Below are 16842 nucleotides of genomic sequence, written 5' to 3'. Positions count from 1 at the left end.
GTCTGTCTGAATATTTATTTTGGACTTTAGGGGGTTTTCTTTCTTTGTGGTTGGTGGCTTTGAGGCATGAAAAGGGCTACACTGCATAATGGTGGCTTCTTTTTCCTACCCACTCCAAGCATCTCCAATAATGAGTAACTCTGCATGGGTTAGTTGGTTTTATTCCTAGTCTGTGGCAGTTTACTGAATGCAACAGGAACGGTGCTGAGAGAATTTGGATATTTCGCCTCCATGGTTTTAGGGTGTAGATCATATTAGCCACTAGCCCCATGAGAAGTTAAAAGCAAAGTTCTGCAGATGCAAGGAAATACTTGAGAAAATCAGTACATCTGGAGAGAGAAACAGTTAATGTTTCAAGTCTGACTCGAGCTGGAGAGAGGTAGACGTGATGAGTTTTCTGCTGTTGAGGTGAGGGGGTGGCGTTCCAATCAACTCCTGAGAAGACATGGGTGAGGCTCAGAAATTCCCAGATATTGATAGCAATGATGCAAGAACTGATATATGTCCCAATTGGAATGATGTGCACCTTGAAGCTGATTGCTTTTACATGGGCATAGTGGCCAATTTGCAGCAAACAAGATCCCATGGACAAATGTGTTTATTGGGTATGGGAGTAATGGCCAAGATGTTTTGACCAATTTGGTGCTTTTCAATGTAGTAAAATGATCCAAGGCACTTGATAGGAGTGTGATCAGTCAAAAAATGACTAAAAGGAAGAGACAAAAAGCTTGGTTAAAGGAGCTTATTAGGAGAGTGCATTTTGGAGCTTGCAGCCACTAGTGGTGAGGTGCATGTCTTGGAGAAAGTGTAGGACAGCATGTTTGAGTGGGACTTGATGCAAGTTTGATATTGGCAGGAGTGTTAGGATTTGTGGAGGGGAAGCTGCGTCGGATGCTATTGGAATAGTTGAGTTTTGCGATAGGGGTGAAGCAGACAGGTGATGAAAGGAAATGGTCTTGGTGGTGACGGGTCAGAAGCTCAACTTAGAGCATTGAGGTTGCAATTTGGTTGAGCCAGTGGCTAGGGAGCAGAGCATTTGACATGAGGACTGAAGACAGTAACTTGAGAGAAATGGGGGTCCCAGGATAGATTTTGGGGGGGGGGGGGGGGGGATTCTATGGCATGAGGATAAGGATTGAACTAAGCAAGGGTAGCTGGATAGAGGATGATGGCCAATCATGCAAAAGGTTGCAGGAGTGACTGGCCTCTGGAGTGAGATGGGATTTTTTTTCAATGATGTCAGTTTGACATGAGGTAACTAGAAGGTTGATAAAGGCAATGCTATTGATGTGTATATGGATTTTCAAAAGGCACTTAAAATTGACTTGTGAGCAGAATTCTAGCAATATGGAATAAAAAGGAAAGTAGGCACTTGGATAAGAAATTGCTGAGTGAGAAGTGAAGTTGTTTTTCAGGTTTGAGGAAAATTTTGAGTTCCCCAGGGGTCAATGTTGGCATCTTTGCTCTTCCTGATGTATATTGATGCCCTAGACTGGTGTTCGGGGCATGATTTCAAAAGGAATTGGGCAGACAAGTGGCAGATGACTTTCAATGCAGTAAAATGAGGTGGTTCATTTAGGAGAATAGAATGGGTATGTCGAGAGCTAGCAGGCACAGATTCAAAATAATGGACAAAAGGAGTAGAAGTGATGTGAGGAAAAAATTTTCATTGAGTGGAGTCTGGAACAAACTTCCTGAGAGGGTGGTGGAGGCAGGTTCAATTGAAGTGTTCCAAATGGAATTGGATTGCTATCTGAAAATGTAAGATTATGAGGATAAGGCAGGGGAGTGGGATTAGGTAGAGTGCTCTCAATGGGCTGAATGGCCTGCAAGATTCTGATCTCATTTGCAGCTCCCAACCTTTCCTGGTTGCATCAAGTTAACATGAAAATGTTTTTGTAGTTAAGGAAAATAAGCTGTTTTTTTGTGGGGATCAAAGGCTAATCAATTACACTTTATGGTTTCAAATGATTAATTTTAACAAAAAACATCATTGCACTCTAAATAAACCTATTTGAGTAGTATATCTAAACCATGGTTATAGATGATGCCTTTGGCTCATGGACCAGGCTCCATAAGTACGACCATTGTTTCTAATGCAGCTGAGACCAATTCTGAATCTGCTAGAAACTTTTTATCATTAAAATAAGTAGTTTTAGTTCCATGCATGTCGAGATAAAGTTTGTTTTAAAGGTGATTAGGAGAAGGAACTTGCATTTCTACAGTACTTTTAATGATCTTAGGACACCCTCAAGCTTTACAACCAATAAAGTGCAATTGACATTTAGTCAGTTGTAATGCAGGAAATACGAAAGAAGGACTTGAATTTATATAGCATGTATTGCAGCCACCAGCTGTCTTGAACTATTTTGTGACGACCAATATTTGTACTGCATACGGCAGATCATTTTAGGTGTTGCTTCAAGGATGAATATTAATTAGGATAAAAGCAAAATACTGCGGATGCTGGAATCTGAAACAAAAACAGAAAATGCTGGAAAATTCCAGCAGGTCTGATAGCATCTGTGGAGAGAGAACAGAGCCAACACTTCAAGTCTGGATGACCCTTCATCAGAACTCAGGATATTGGGGAGAATTCCCCAACTCTTAAATGGTGCTCTAAGATCTTTACTATCCACCTCAGACAGCAGATTGACTCAATTTAATCTTTCATTCAAAAGACAGCATCTTTGTATGTAGTGCTCCAGCCTCAGTCCTGCACTGAGAATGACCAGTGACATATGGCTGACTCCAAAATCCCTGTGGAAATTACTCCAGCTTGGCTATGAATTTAATGCAATTTCTTTCCAGACCCCTCTCCACACCTCTCAACCTTGTCAAATCATTTAAATTATTTCACGGGATGTAGGCATTGCTGGCTAGGGCAGCAACTTTATTACCCATCTCTAACTGCCCCTTGAGAAGGTGGTGCTGAGCTACCTTCTTGAACCGCTGCAGTCTGGTGACACCCACAGTGCTGTTGTGGAGGGAGGTCCATGATTTAGATCTGGTGACTGAAGGTACAGTGAAATATTTTTTGATTTATTATTGTCGCGTATTAATATACAATGAAAAGTATTTTCTTGCACGCTATACAGACAATGCATACCATTCATAGAGAAGGAAAGGGGAGAGTGCAGAATGCAGTGTTACAGTCATAGCCAGGGTGTAGAGAAAGATCAACTTAGTGCGAGGTAAGTCTGGCAGCAGGGAAGAAGCTGTTCTTGAGTCAGTTGGCACTTTTGTATCTTTTTCCTGATGGAAGAAGGTGCAGGAGAGAATGTCCAGGGTGTGTGGGGTCCTTAATTATGCTGGCTGCTTTTCCGAGGCAGCGGGAAGTGTCGATGGAGTCAATGGATGGGAGGCTTGTTTACGTGATGGATTGGGCTTCATTCACGACCCTTTGTAGTTTCTTGCGGTCTTGGGCAGAGCAGGAGCCATACCAAGCTCCAAGTCAGGATGGTGAGTGACTTGGATGGGAACCTCTTGGTAGTGATGTACGATGTGTCTTGCCCTTGGCCTTCGGGATGGTAGAGGTCACGGGTTTGTAAGGTGTTGTGATTTATTGCAGTGCATCTTGTAGATGGTGCATACTGCTCCCACTGTGCATCAGGAGTGAATTTTGGATCAAGCGGGCTGTTCTGCCTTGGATGGTGTCAAGCATCTTGTTTTGTTGCTGCTGCACTCATCCAGCAAGTGGAGAATATTCCATCACACTCCTGACTTATGCCTTGTAGATGGTGGACAAGCAATGGGGAGTCAGGAGGTGAGTTACCACAGCATTCCCAACCACTGACCTCTTGTGGTCATGATAATTATATGCCTGGTCTTATTCCATTTCTGGTCAATGGTAACCCTCTGCATGTTGATGGTAGGGGTTCAGAGATGGTCATTGCTTAACACTTAAACAGCAATAACATTCATGTCACGTCGGCCCAGATCTTGCTGCATTTTGACATGGGCTGTTTCAGTATCTGAGGAGTCGCAAATCATGCTGAACATTGTGTAATCATAAGCGAACATTCTGACGATGAGGGGAAGGTCAATGATGAAGCAGCTGAAGATGGTTGGGTCGAAGATACTACCCTGAGGAACTCCTGCAGTGATGTCTTGGAACTGAGATGATTGACTTCCAACAACCACAACCTCTTCCTTTGTGCTTGGTGTGATTCCAACAAGTGGAGAGTTCCAGCCCCCTGATTCCCATTAACTTCAATTTAGCTTGATGTCCTTGATGCCACACTCTCAAATGCTTCCTTGATATCAAGGGCAGTCACTCACCACCTGTGGCATTCAGCTCCTTTGTCTATGTTTAGATCATGTCTGCAATAAGACTTGAAGCCAAGCCAACCCCGGCAGAACCCAAACCAAGCATTGGTGAATGGGTTATTACTGAGTACGTGCTGATAGCACTGTCGACAACATTTTGGTGATCTAGAGTAGACTGATGGGGCAGTAATTGGCCAGATTGGATCTGTCCTGTTTCTGTGAGTGGGACATACCTGGGCAATTTTGCACCACAGATTCTGGAAAGATTCCTGCAGATTGGAAGGTAGCAGATGTCACCCCACTAAGAAAGGAAGGATAGACAAAACAAGGAACTACAGACCTGTTTGCCTAATATCAGTGGTAGGGAAAATGTTAGAATATATTAGAAAGGATGTGATAACTGGACACTTAGGAAATAATGGTGAGATTGGGCAGAGTCAGTGTGGATTTATGAAAGGGAAATCATGTTTGACAAAGCTGTTGGAGTTTTTTGAGAATGCAGCTCGCAGAATAGATGGTGAACCAGTGGACGTGGTGTATTTGGATTTTCAGCAGGCTTTCGATAAGATCCCACGCAGGCGAGTAAACAAAATTAGAGCTCATGGGATTGGGGGAAATATATTAACATGGATTGAGGATTGGTTATTGGACAGAAAACAGAATAGGGATAAACTTCCTTTAGGGAAGGAAATCTGTCATCCTTACCTAGTCTGGCCGACATGTGACACCAGCTCCACAGCAATGTGATTGACTCTCAAATGCTCTCGGATGGGCAATAAATGCTGTTGCAGCCAGCGACGCTCACATTCCATGAACAAATAATAAAAAACAGATCATTCTCAGGATGGCAGGCTGTGACTAGTGGGGTACCACAAGGATCACTGCTTGGGCTCCAGCTATTAACAATCAATATCAATGATTTGGATATGGGACCAAATGTAATATTTCAAAGTTTGTTAATGACACAAAACTTGGTGAGAATGCGTATTGTGAGGAAGATGTAAAAAGGTGCTATAGGACGACTTAGACGAAGTGAATGGGCAAGAACATGGCAGATGGAATATAATGTGGAAAATGTGAAGTTATTCACTTCGGTAGGAAAAACAAAAATGCAGAGTATTTCATAAGTGGGGAGAGATTGGGAAGTGTCGGTGTCCAAAGAGACCTGGGTGTCCTTGTTCATCAGTCACTAGAAGCTAATATGCAGGTGCAGCAAGCAATAATGAAGACAAAATGGTATTTTGGCTTTTATTGCAGGATGATTTGAGTTCAGGAGTAAAGAAGTCTTGCTGCAGTTGTATAGAGCCTTGGTGAGAGTGCACCTGGAGTATTGTACAGCTTTTTGTTTACTTACATAAGCAACACTTTCCACAGAGGGAGTACAGCAAAGGTTTGCCAGTCCGATTCCTGAGATGGTAGGATTGTCCTCTGAGGTGAGATTGAGGAGAGCAGACCTGTATGCTCTGGTTTATAAGAATGAGAGGTGATCTTGTTGAAGTGTAGAAAATTCTTACAGGGTAGATACAGGAAGGATGTTTCCCTTGTCTTCAGGATTTATAACCAAGGGACAGTAGGTCATTTAGGGTTGAGGTGAGGGGGAATTTCTTTATTCAGAATGTGGTGAATCTTTGGAATTCTCTGAACCAGAGGGTCGTAGAGGTTCAGTCATTGAGTATGTTCAAGACAGAGATTTGAGAGAAGATATGAAGATATCAAGGGATATGACGAGCGGAGTGCAGGAAAATGGCATTGAGATAGAAGTTCAACCATGATGTCATTGACGAGTGGGGCAGGCTCAAAGGGCTGAATGGCCTACTCCTGTTCCTATGTACCAGTGTTGCAACTACTGAAACAGTTTGTCTGGCACTGTGGCTAGTTCTGGAGCATGTCTTCAATACTATTGCTGGAATGTTGTCAGGGCCCCTAGTCTTTGCAGTATCCAGTGCCTTCAGTCATTTCTTGATATCACATGAAGTGAATTGACTTAAGACTGTCTTCTGTGATGCTGGGGATCTCAGGAGGAGTTTGAGGTGGATCATCCACTCTGCACTTCTGGCTGAAGGCTGTTGGAATGCTTCAGCTTTATCTTTTGTACTGATATGCTGGGCTCCATCATTGAGCCTCTTCCTCCAGTGAATTGTTTAATTGTCCACCATCATTCACAACTGGATGTGGAAGGACTGCAGAGCTTAGATCTGATCTGCAGGTTGTGGGATCGCTTAGCTCTGTCTATTACTTGATGATGTGGAGATGCCGGCGTTGGACTGGGGTAAACACAGTAAGAAGTTTAACAACACCAGGTTAAAGTCCAACAGGTTTATTTGGTAGCAAAAGCCACACAAGCTTTCGAGGCTCTGAGCCCCTTCTTCAGGTGAGTGGGAATTCTGTTCACAAACAGAACTTATAAGACACAGACTCAATTTACATGAATAATGGTTGGAATGCGAATACTTACAACTAATCCAGTCTTTAAGAAACAAAACAATGGGAGTGGAGAGAGCATCAAGACAGGCTAAAAAGATGTGTATTGTCTCCAGACAAGACAGCCAGTGAAACTCTGCAGGTCCACGCAACTGTGGGAGTTACAAATAGTGTGACATAAATTCTGATTCTAGGATCGCATGATAAAGACTCAGGAGGAAAAAAGCAGAAATATTTATGTGAAATAGTGTGACATAAACCCAATATCCCGGTTGAGGCCGTCCTTGTGTGTGCGGAACCTGGCTATCAGTTTCTGCTCCGCGACTCTGCGCTGTCGTGTGTCGCGAAGGCCGCCTTGGAGAACGCTTACCCGAATATCAGAGTAAGCGTATGAAGATATTCGGGTAAGCGTTCTCCAAGGCGGCCTTCGCGACACACGACAGCGCAGAGTCGCAGAGCAGAAACTGATAGCCAGGTTCCGCACACACAAGGACGGCCTCAACCGGGATATTGGGTTTATGTCACACTATTTCACATAAATATTTCTGCTTTTTTCCTCCTGAGTCTTTATCATGCGATCCTAGAATCAGAATTTATGTCACACTATTTGTAACTCCCACAGTTGCGTGGACCTGCAGAGTTTCACTGGCTGTCTTGTCTGGAGACAATACACATCTTTTTAGCCTGTCTTGATGCTCTCTCCACTCCCATTGTTTTGTTTCTTAAAGACTGGATTAGTTGTAAGTATTCGCATTCCAACCATTATTCATGTAAATTGAGTCTGTGTCTTATAAGTTCTGTTTGTGAACAGAATTCCCACTCACCTGAAGAAGGGGCTCAGAGCCTCGAAAGCTTGTGTGGCTTTTGCTACCAAATAAACCTGTTGGACTTTAACCTGGTGTTGTTAAACTTCTTACTGTATTACTTGATGCTCATACTGCTTGGTGTGTAAGTAGTCCTGCGTTATAGCTTCACCAGGTCGACATCTCATTTTAAGGCATCTGATCATAATGATTTTCAGTGCTCTGAATTTCCTCCGTTATTCTATAACTGGCCTCTGGATGGAGTATCAGCAATAGCGAACAATTCCCTCTGCCCCATCCGACGATCAAGATCAGGGATTCGTTGTGTCGGGGATATCAGGGGCACAAACCCACATTCTAACATTTAATGAGAACATACTTGAGGTATAGAATGAGGTATAGCTTGTTTGAGTATTTCATCATTGCCAGAAGCACTCATTTACAAAGCTAGAACCCCAGTTGCAATATTATTGCATTTTCATTCTGAACCTCTGGGTGTCGCTCGAAATGTTCCTTGATTTAATAAAACTGAGTTGTCTTGCAAGATTTCAAAGGGTCAGAGAATGATCCAGCACAGGAAGCCATTCGGCCCATCATTGCCGGATGTTGGTGTGAGACTGCATTCACACCTAGCCCAGGGTGAGTTTCTTCTCTTAAAGGTTATTAGTGAAATAGTTGGGAATTTTTAAGGATTTCAACTTCTCAAAAGACGTTTTACAGGTTCCACCATTTTATCGCCAGATTTTTCGAAACCAAGTTCAAATCTCAAACTACTATGATGGTAAACAGACTCCAGTTCATATTGGATGTGTCCAAGTCTCTGAGTTACCAGTCCAGTAATTAGAGTAATATAACCGTTCCACTACTGTGTACATGTTGCCTTATATAAAATATACTTCACTCTTCCCAACCAATGAATTACTCCTAAATAAGAGTGAGAATTCCTTTTTTAAACTGAACTATTGTCAGTGTCTTGATTACTCAATAGGTGAGGGCACCACAAGGACAGTGACTGTTCTTCAAAAGTACTTCAGTGGCTGTAAAGTGGTTTGAACGTGAAAGGTAGTACGTAAATGAAAGTCCGCCTTTCTTAAACCATACAGAATAGGCGAGTCTTTGGTCCTTAGTGGGTGCTAATCTTAGATCCCATAGAATCCCTACAGTGCAGAAAGAGACCATCCAGCCCATTAAGTCTGCACCGACTCTCCGAAAGAGCATCTTACCCAGGCCATCTTCTCCCTAGCACGTAACCCTGCATGCTTACCTTGGCCAATCCACCTAACCTGCATATCTTTCAACAGTGGGAGGAACCTGGAGCACCTGGAGGCTTTTTCCAAGGGTGGACGTGTCAATTACAAGGGGGCACAGGTTCAAGGTGAGAGGGGGAAAGTTTAAGGGAGATGTGTGGGAAAGGTTTTTCATGCAGAGAGTGTTGGGTGCCTGGAACGCGCTGCCAGAAGAGGTGATGGAAGCAGGCACATTAGCAACATTTAAGAGGCATCTGGATGGGTCCATGAATCGAGGGATACAGACTGAGGGCAGAAGGTTTTTTTTAGTTAGGGCATCATGATTGGCACAGGCCTGGAGGGTGTAGGGCCTGTTCCTGTGCTATACTGTTCTTTGTTCTTTGAAGCCCACTCAGACACAGGGAGAATGTGCAAACTTCACACGGTCACCCAAGGTCAGAATCAAACTCTGGTCCCTGGCACCGTGAGGCAGCAGTGCTAACCACTGTGCCACTGAAGGTCCAGCTGCCAGGAAGTGGGGTGCACTCAAAGCGACATGGAGGGTTTGGGCCGGGAAGAAGGTGTAACTTCAGAGGGAGGAAGGAGCAAAGCCATAAAGAGATTTAAATACAAGAATAAGAACATTTGGAGATGTTGATGCCAATGTAGCTCAGCAGCGATAGGGCTGCTGAGTGAGTGGGGTAGATACAGCAACAGAGTGTTTGATGGGCTTGATGTTTATGACTTGAAGAATGAGGAGCTGACTGGGTGAATATTGGAATAGTCGGACCTGATTATGGCCAACATATTTTTAGGTTTCTGTAGCTAGTGGCCTAAGACAGTTCCATGGGTAAGATGGGTATAGGGGGATATGGGCCAAACGTGGGCAATTGGGACTAGCTTAGTGGTTTAAAAAAGAAAGGAGTGGCATAGACAAGTTGGGCCGAAGGGCCTGTTTCCATGCTGTAAACCTCTGACTCTATGAGATGGAAGCAGACAGTAACATCGAGGTGGAAGTACAAATAGGTGTTGTAGTGGAGAGAATATGGGGCTGGTAGTTACAAAGTACGTTAAGCCTGAGGCATTATCCATGCTGAAGGTTGGAATTGGCGAGGGTACAAAGTTGTGGTGGGGCTAAAGACGATGGTTTGGGTCTTCACACACTGTTTAACAAAAAGGAAACTAAAGTTCATGCAAAACTGGATGCTGGCCAAGCAGACTGAGAAGGCAAGTAGTGAAAGAGTCCAGGAAGATAGCGTTGAGGTAGAGCTGAGGGTGTCATTGATGTGCATGTGGAAGCTGAACCCACACCTTTTGATGATGTTTCTGGGTGCAGTATATAGGTGAGAATTGGGGCAATTAAGATACTATAGAATCCCTACAGTGCAGAAAGAGGCCATTTGGCCCATAGAGTCTGCACCAACTCTCTGAAAGAGCGTCCCACTAAGCCCCTCCCCTCCACCCTATCCCCATGCACTAACATGGCCAATCCACCTAACCTGCACATCTTTGGACTGTGGGAGGAAACTGGAGCAAAGCCACGCAGACATGGGGAGAACGTGCAAACTCCACACAGACAGTGACCCAAGCCAGGAATCAAACCCAGGTCCCTGGAGCTGTGAGGCAGCAGTGCCATTGGAACAATAATGGAGGGTTAACAATTGCCCTCCATAACACTCAGCGAAAGAGTACAATGAAGGTTCCCCTCCTGCTCCCTCCTGGTAAGTACCTGTGTTTCAGGTTTAGGCTGGCTGTGACTCCAGTACCTATAATCGCGGGACTGTACATCCACCTGAATGAGCACCTGAAAGCAGAAAGAAGAAACCTGGGGAGTTGCAATAGCAGGACTTTTTTTAGTATCGATTATATATTTAAGGCATTTTAATTCATAGCCGTTGCACAGAAATTCTTACATTTTAGATTAAAGGATGACTGACTGCAAAATAAAATCAGTTTGTTCCACTCGATTTATGTAATCTTTATTTGTAATCTCCCTTGTGCTCCCGACACTTAGATCAGCCCTTTACACTCAGAATGTTGCTGTAAGGCGATGAACTGAACAACTTATATTTTGGGAAGGGTATAACACAAAATGAGCCGGTTTAAATAGTATTTCTTCATAATATCGCCAGCTTCATTCATTCATTAACCCCCTGGTAAACTCCGATTGATGAAGATGTGTGGGTGATGCAGTTTCACACCTTCCTGCTGATGCGATTGGCCTCTGAAAGCTGGAGAACAGCCAATCACGTGTCATATCAGCTCAATGTAATTGATAGTGCTCAGCGTGAGAGTGACTTGGAGCGGGTTGCATGAGCTCCTTACTCGAGGGTGGAAATGAGAAACTTTGATTGAAAACATTTCTCAAAGTTTTCAAACGCTGGATCCCGCTCATCGCGCCGTCTCTTAAAGACAAACAAGTTATGGAAGTGATTTCTTAGAAGAAAGCGCAATCTGGAATAGAGAAGATGAGAAATTTGCAGGTGTTGGGAATATGCTTATTGTGGATTGTAAATGGTGTTAGCTCTCAGTCAGGTAGGTGGGGTCGACCCTACACTTTCTATCTTTTAATCATAAAGGTGATCTGTCATTTCTGATTATGTCTTAAACGGGACTTTTGGTCTGACTAACTTGGTGTGTTTTTCTCGTATAGCCGTTTAAAATTGTCGTTTTTTTGAATGTAAGCTTCTATGACCAGCTTTTTTCGAGACGGAAACTGAAGCTATAAAAACCTGTTTGTTTAAAGTTTTTGCGCAACCATCTAACGATAAACTGAGGCTGCTTTATGGGAGTGTCTGTTTCGGGGTTGGCAGAACCTGCCTGTGGACCCGGCAATCAAGGTGTTAACCGGCTGTAAAATCAGGTTAATGGTCAACTTGAGTTAATGTGGGAGTGGGAGCAAGGACCAAAACCAGGGAAAGCTTTGAACTTCACACTTGCTTTTAAAAGCGCCTTTTATTTGTTTAGAGCCAACTGAGAATGAGATTTTAAAAATCGAAAATCACAGCCAGACATTGTGACAGGCTGGACGTTTGACCACATTTACCACAAATAATGTTTAATTGTTTCAAGTTTTACTCATTGACACTTGTCTGCGATAGTCACCTTTGTTAGGTGATTAAATGCGATGAAGCTCAGTAAAACTTTAAAGTGTTCGTTCAGTCTTTGCCTGAGTTTGTAGGCGCTTTCACACTTGGTGCTTCTCTATGTGTCGGCTGGTAAAGGAATAACGCCCAAATGCAAATTCCCCACTTGACCAGAAACCGTGTCCTCTGTCCTGATGCCAGTGTCCCGATCCACTCTTAAGGATCTACGATGTCACTATGGAGTGCAGTCCAGAACCTGGGTCAATACACAGTCCCCACGCTGCTTTTCGACTGTTGATGTCACTGACTTGGCAGAGAACCCCGGTGAATCCTGGCATGTTTGTAACTGCAGAAGATCTGTGCAGCAGGAGCTTGTTACAAAGTTGTAAAAGCATTTTCAAGATGATCTGGACACTTGTTTCTTTTGTGGGATCTTGGCTCTTTGCGAATCAGTTCCTGTGTATTTTGTACTTTCAAGTAATTTACTGCATGCATGAGGGTGCTATAGAGATGTAAATATTTACGCATTAAATTTAAGAACCTTCGAATTACAATACAGTTTTAATTGTATTGATGATTTGGAATATTTATTTAAATGTTGCTGGGACAGACATTTTTAAAAATCCAAGATCAGGTTAATTTAGTGACTTGGAGTTTTGCTATTGACTGCAGAGACTCTTACAGGTTTAACCCTTTCTTTCCGAACCTGCCCTTTCTGTTGCAATAATGTTGCTTGCTGCCCTTTCTGCTAGTTCAGATGTAGTTTTGCCTATTAATGTGTGCTCCACACAAGCACATTCACCCTTGCTTGGATGGAAATTCATCCCCCTCTCTTCGCTTGATGGTCTTCAACCCCCTCCCCACCCTCCTCCCCACCCTCCTCTTTAACAATAAGTATGAGAAGCTCCTGAATGACTTTGTCAATTAAAATTGAGACTATCTATTCGAATGCCTCAGCCAGATTTCCCTACCTCAGGCTATCTGCTGCTGAAGCCCATCCTTTCTCTATTCCCACCCTTATATAAACTCGTCCATCTAACCTGTCTTGCACACCTCCCAATTCTCATGTCCAAATTCCTTTGTAACCTTGTCCTTCCTATCTTTCTCCCCTCACCCCCCCCACCCCCTCTCTCTCTCCCCAGGAACTATACATTTATTTGACTTGGGTCTCCTGTTCATTCTGCCTTCGCATTGACAGCTGTGCCTTCAGATATCTGGACCCTATGCTTGAAATTCTCTTTCTAAATTTCTCCTCTGATCCACCCCCCCCCCCCCCTCTCAATTTAAGACTACACAATTATTTTTGTCTGGTTAGGCTTCTGTGAAGTGTTTTGGGTCCTTTGCAAAAAATATACTTTATTCATATAAAATCTGAAAGACACAACAATTTGAAATGTTTTGTTTTAACAGTAAAGTGCAATGATATTCACATTTTCTCCTAAGATCAAGATGCACTCTGAGGTGCTTCCATTCAGTAATGGGAACATTACAAACATTTCAACATTTTCATTGTAGAGAGTGCAATTCTTTACAAACTATATACATCGGCCATGTTGCACTCTGCGGTGCTTCAATACATTTGCATAGCATTAGGATTAAGCACACAGTCTGTGGGGTTTTACCCAGTTGCTAGCCCCTTGGTCTACATTGGCTGAAAGGCCTTGCACAGCCACCTTCCCCATTTCTCCTTGGCAATGGCTGCCCCAAGCTTAAGTGTGTCCCTCAGCACGTAGTCCTGGACCTTGGAAAATACCAGTCTGCAACACTTGGTCATCGACAGCTTTTGGCTCTGGCAATCCAACAGGTTTTGGGCAGACCAAAGAGTGTCTTTCACCGGGTTGATGTCCCTCCAGCAGCAGTTGATGTTTGTCTGGGTGTGTCCCCCTGGGAACAGCTCGTACAGCACAGGGCTCTGCATCACAGAGCTGTTCGGATCAGGATGCTATATAATTGCAAATTGTTGTTGATGCTCATTCTTTCCACAGTCTGTGTCTGCCGCAACTTCCATCCGTCCTGTGGTACCTCCCATGGAAAGGTTTCTTGCCTCTCACCCAAAAAAGTAAAAATAAGCAAAATTTCCAAACATTTATCTCGCCTCAATACCATCCAGTAGGAGTGTGGGCAGGTTTGATTCTCAATCTGTTCAATCCACACTCCAACAAAGCGCTTAGGGGACACTAATCAGGAAAGATGACGTTTCCCTGCAGAAGGAGAAGAAAAATCAGAGGAGGGAATCATGCCTGCAATATTTTGCATCTTGGGTGGCAGCTACAAGAGCACCGCGAGGTGTTTGGAGAATGGCATTGTCCACTTAACCTCATGACAGTCATTGTGCCGAGGTCAGGTGGACCCAGCACTGAAAGGACCTCATCAAAGTCTTCAATAATAGGGTCCCTGACTGCGACCTTAGGATATTTTTTGACTTTAAAGGTGCTGTATAAATGCAAGTTGTTGCTTCGCTTCGCTTTCCTTTAAAGCACTGGTTTCTTTATCTGGTATTTTATAAAGCAGCATCTCTATATAATGAAGGCTCTCTCTGATGAAGGGTCATGCAGACTCGAAACATTGGCTCTATTCTCTCTCCACAGATGCTGTCAGACCTGCTGAGATTTTCCAGCATTTTCTGCTTTTGTTTCAGATTCCAGCATCTGCAGTGTTTTGCCTTTATCTCTCTATATGAGATGTGATCCAGCTCAGCAGTAAATCCTGCAGCTGTCTACTTGCCATGCGTAGTGCAATTTCCTCTTCAATACCGCAGCTTTGCATAAAACTCCCAGAGGCAGTAAAATTCTTGATTTCGGAGCAGATGAGAGTGATAGCCTGCCCAGCTCTGTCAAATCACATACAGGAACTATTTTGCACTATTTAATAATCCTTAAACAATGGAGACATTAGTTTTGAGCTTGTCTCTGAAGAAGAATCTTTAACTAATTGAGCTGCCCTTATTCAGTGCGAATGTTTAGCAAGTATATGTCACACAGAGGATTTGGCTGGCGGAGCCTGTGACCTCTGCCTGGGTGAAATGAAGCTTTTAATGTCCTCTCTGGGCACCTTTAATTTTCAAGCTCTTTTTTCTCCTTGGAACAGCTTTTTCAGATGCTTCAATATATGTATGATGCAGTGTCATCCTCAATCAAAGATGACATGGCAGTACATTCTGCTGGAAGTACTGCACTGTCGGAGGTGTCATCTTTTGGATGCGATGTCAAATCAAGGCTCTATCTACCCTACACCTATCAGGTGGACCATGGCATCATTCAAAGAAGAGCAGGGGACTTCTTCCCAGTGTCCTGACCAATATTTATCCCTTGATCAACATCGCAAAAAGAGATTATCTGGTCATTATCACATTGTTTGGGGCAGCTTGTTGTGTGCAAATTATCTGCCCCATTTCCTACATAACAACAGTGACTCACTTAGCTATAATGTGCTTTGAGATGTCCAGTGGTAATGAAAGGTGCTATATAAATGAATTGTTTCTCAAGTCCAGTTAGTTCAGCTGAAACTATTTTCCCGGAGGGAAAATTTTCACGGAGGTTTCAAAAAGCCATTTAGCAGATTTAAACTGTAGCACATTCATGCAAGTGTTTTTTTAAAGTGTTTAAGCTGAGGGGTAGCTAAAATGTTTATGAGCTAGCTTTAGTTGTTTCAGCTTGTTTTATCATTGCTAAAGACTTTATCCATTTTGTTGGCACCGGGGGACTGGAGAATTGCAAATATTACACCTTTCTTCAAAAAAACGGTGGCCAGCAACTACAATCAGTTTAAACTCGATGGTAGGGAAACTTTTATAAACAATACTCCAGTACAAAATTAACAGTCACGTGGACAAATGCGGGTTAATTTAGGGAAAGCCAGTACGGATTTCTTACCGGAAAATCTTGTTTAACTAACTTGCTGTAGTTTTGGGAAGAGGTAATAGAGAGGGTTGATGAGGATAATGTTGTGCCCATGGATTTTCAAAAGGTATTTGATACAGTGCCACACAGCAGACTTGTGAGAAAAATTATAGCTCATGGAATAAATGGGACAGTGGCACATTTATACAGAATTGGCCGAGTGACAGGAAACAGAGTTGTGATTGATGGATGTTTTTTGGGCTGGAGAAAGGTTTGTAGTGCTGTTCCCCAGGGTATTGGGACCCTTGTTTTTCCTGATATATATTAATGACCTAGACCTTGGGATGCAGGGCACAATTTCAAAACTTGAAGACAATGTGAAACTTGGAAGCATTGTGAACTGTGTCGAACTTCAAAAGGACAAAGAAAAGTTGCTGGAATGGGCAGGCAGGTGGCAGATGACGTGCAATGTGAATAAATATGAAAACATAGAGAAACTATAAAATAAAGGGTAGAATTGTATAGAGGGTGCAGGAGCAGGAGGGGGTGTATATGTACATAAGGCATTGAAGAAGGCAGGACAGATTTGAGAGCGCAGTTAATAAAGCATATAATATCTAGGTTTTATTAGTAGGGACATAGAGTACAAGAGCAAGGAGGTTGTGTTGAACTTGTATAAGACACCAGTTTGGCCTCAGCTGGAGTATTGTGTCCAGTTCTGGGGGCTGCACTTTAGGAAGGATGTGAAGAATTTAGAGCGGGTGCAGATCCAGGAATGAGGAACTTCAGATATGAAAACAGATTGAAGAAGTTGAGACTGATTGCCTTGGAGAAAAGAAGACTGAGAGGAGATTTGATAGAAATATTCACAACCATGAGGGGTCTGGAAAGACGAGTCTGTTAGCACTCATGAAAGATCAAGAATGAGAGGGCACAGATTTAAAGTAATTGGCAAAAGAAGCAAAAACAAGATGACAAGCTTTTCATGCAGGGAGTGGTTTGGGTCTGGAATGCTCTGCCCGAGAGTGTGGTTGAGGCAGATTCATTCGAAGCTTTCAGAAGGGAATGAGACTGTTATCAGAAAAGGAAGGAAGTGCAAGCTTATGGGGAGAAGGTAGGAGAATGGCACTGAGTGAATTGCTCATTTGGAGAGCTGATCCAGACCCGATGGGCTGAATGGCCACCTCCTGTACTGTAA

The 16842-nt window shown here is 43.2% G+C and overlaps 1 protein-coding gene across 2 annotated transcripts in view; it reads left to right on the top strand.

The window, feature by feature from the left end:
- The first annotated feature begins 11003 nt into the window (after positions 1-11003).
- The window catches only part of LOC144482026 (receptor tyrosine-protein kinase erbB-4-like), a 146678-nt gene continuing 140839 nt past the window's right edge, over positions 11004-16842 (top strand). The window contains exon 1 of one of the 2 annotated variants that reach the window (XM_078201303.1): positions 11004-11254. In XM_078201303.1, the coding sequence (XP_078057429.1) occupies positions 11188-11254 (67 nt within the window). In that variant the 5' untranslated portion in view covers positions 11004-11187. The remainder of the gene's footprint in view (positions 11255-16842) is intronic. The other variant, XM_078201302.1, reaches the window with a different exon arrangement.

Source organism: Mustelus asterias, chromosome X (genome assembly GCF_964213995.1).
Source record: "Mustelus asterias chromosome X, sMusAst1.hap1.1, whole genome shotgun sequence".
NCBI lineage: Eukaryota > Metazoa > Chordata > Chondrichthyes > Carcharhiniformes > Triakidae > Mustelus > Mustelus asterias.
Note: the sequence above shows the minus strand (reverse complement) of the source record. Positions and strands in the feature narration are given on the sequence as shown.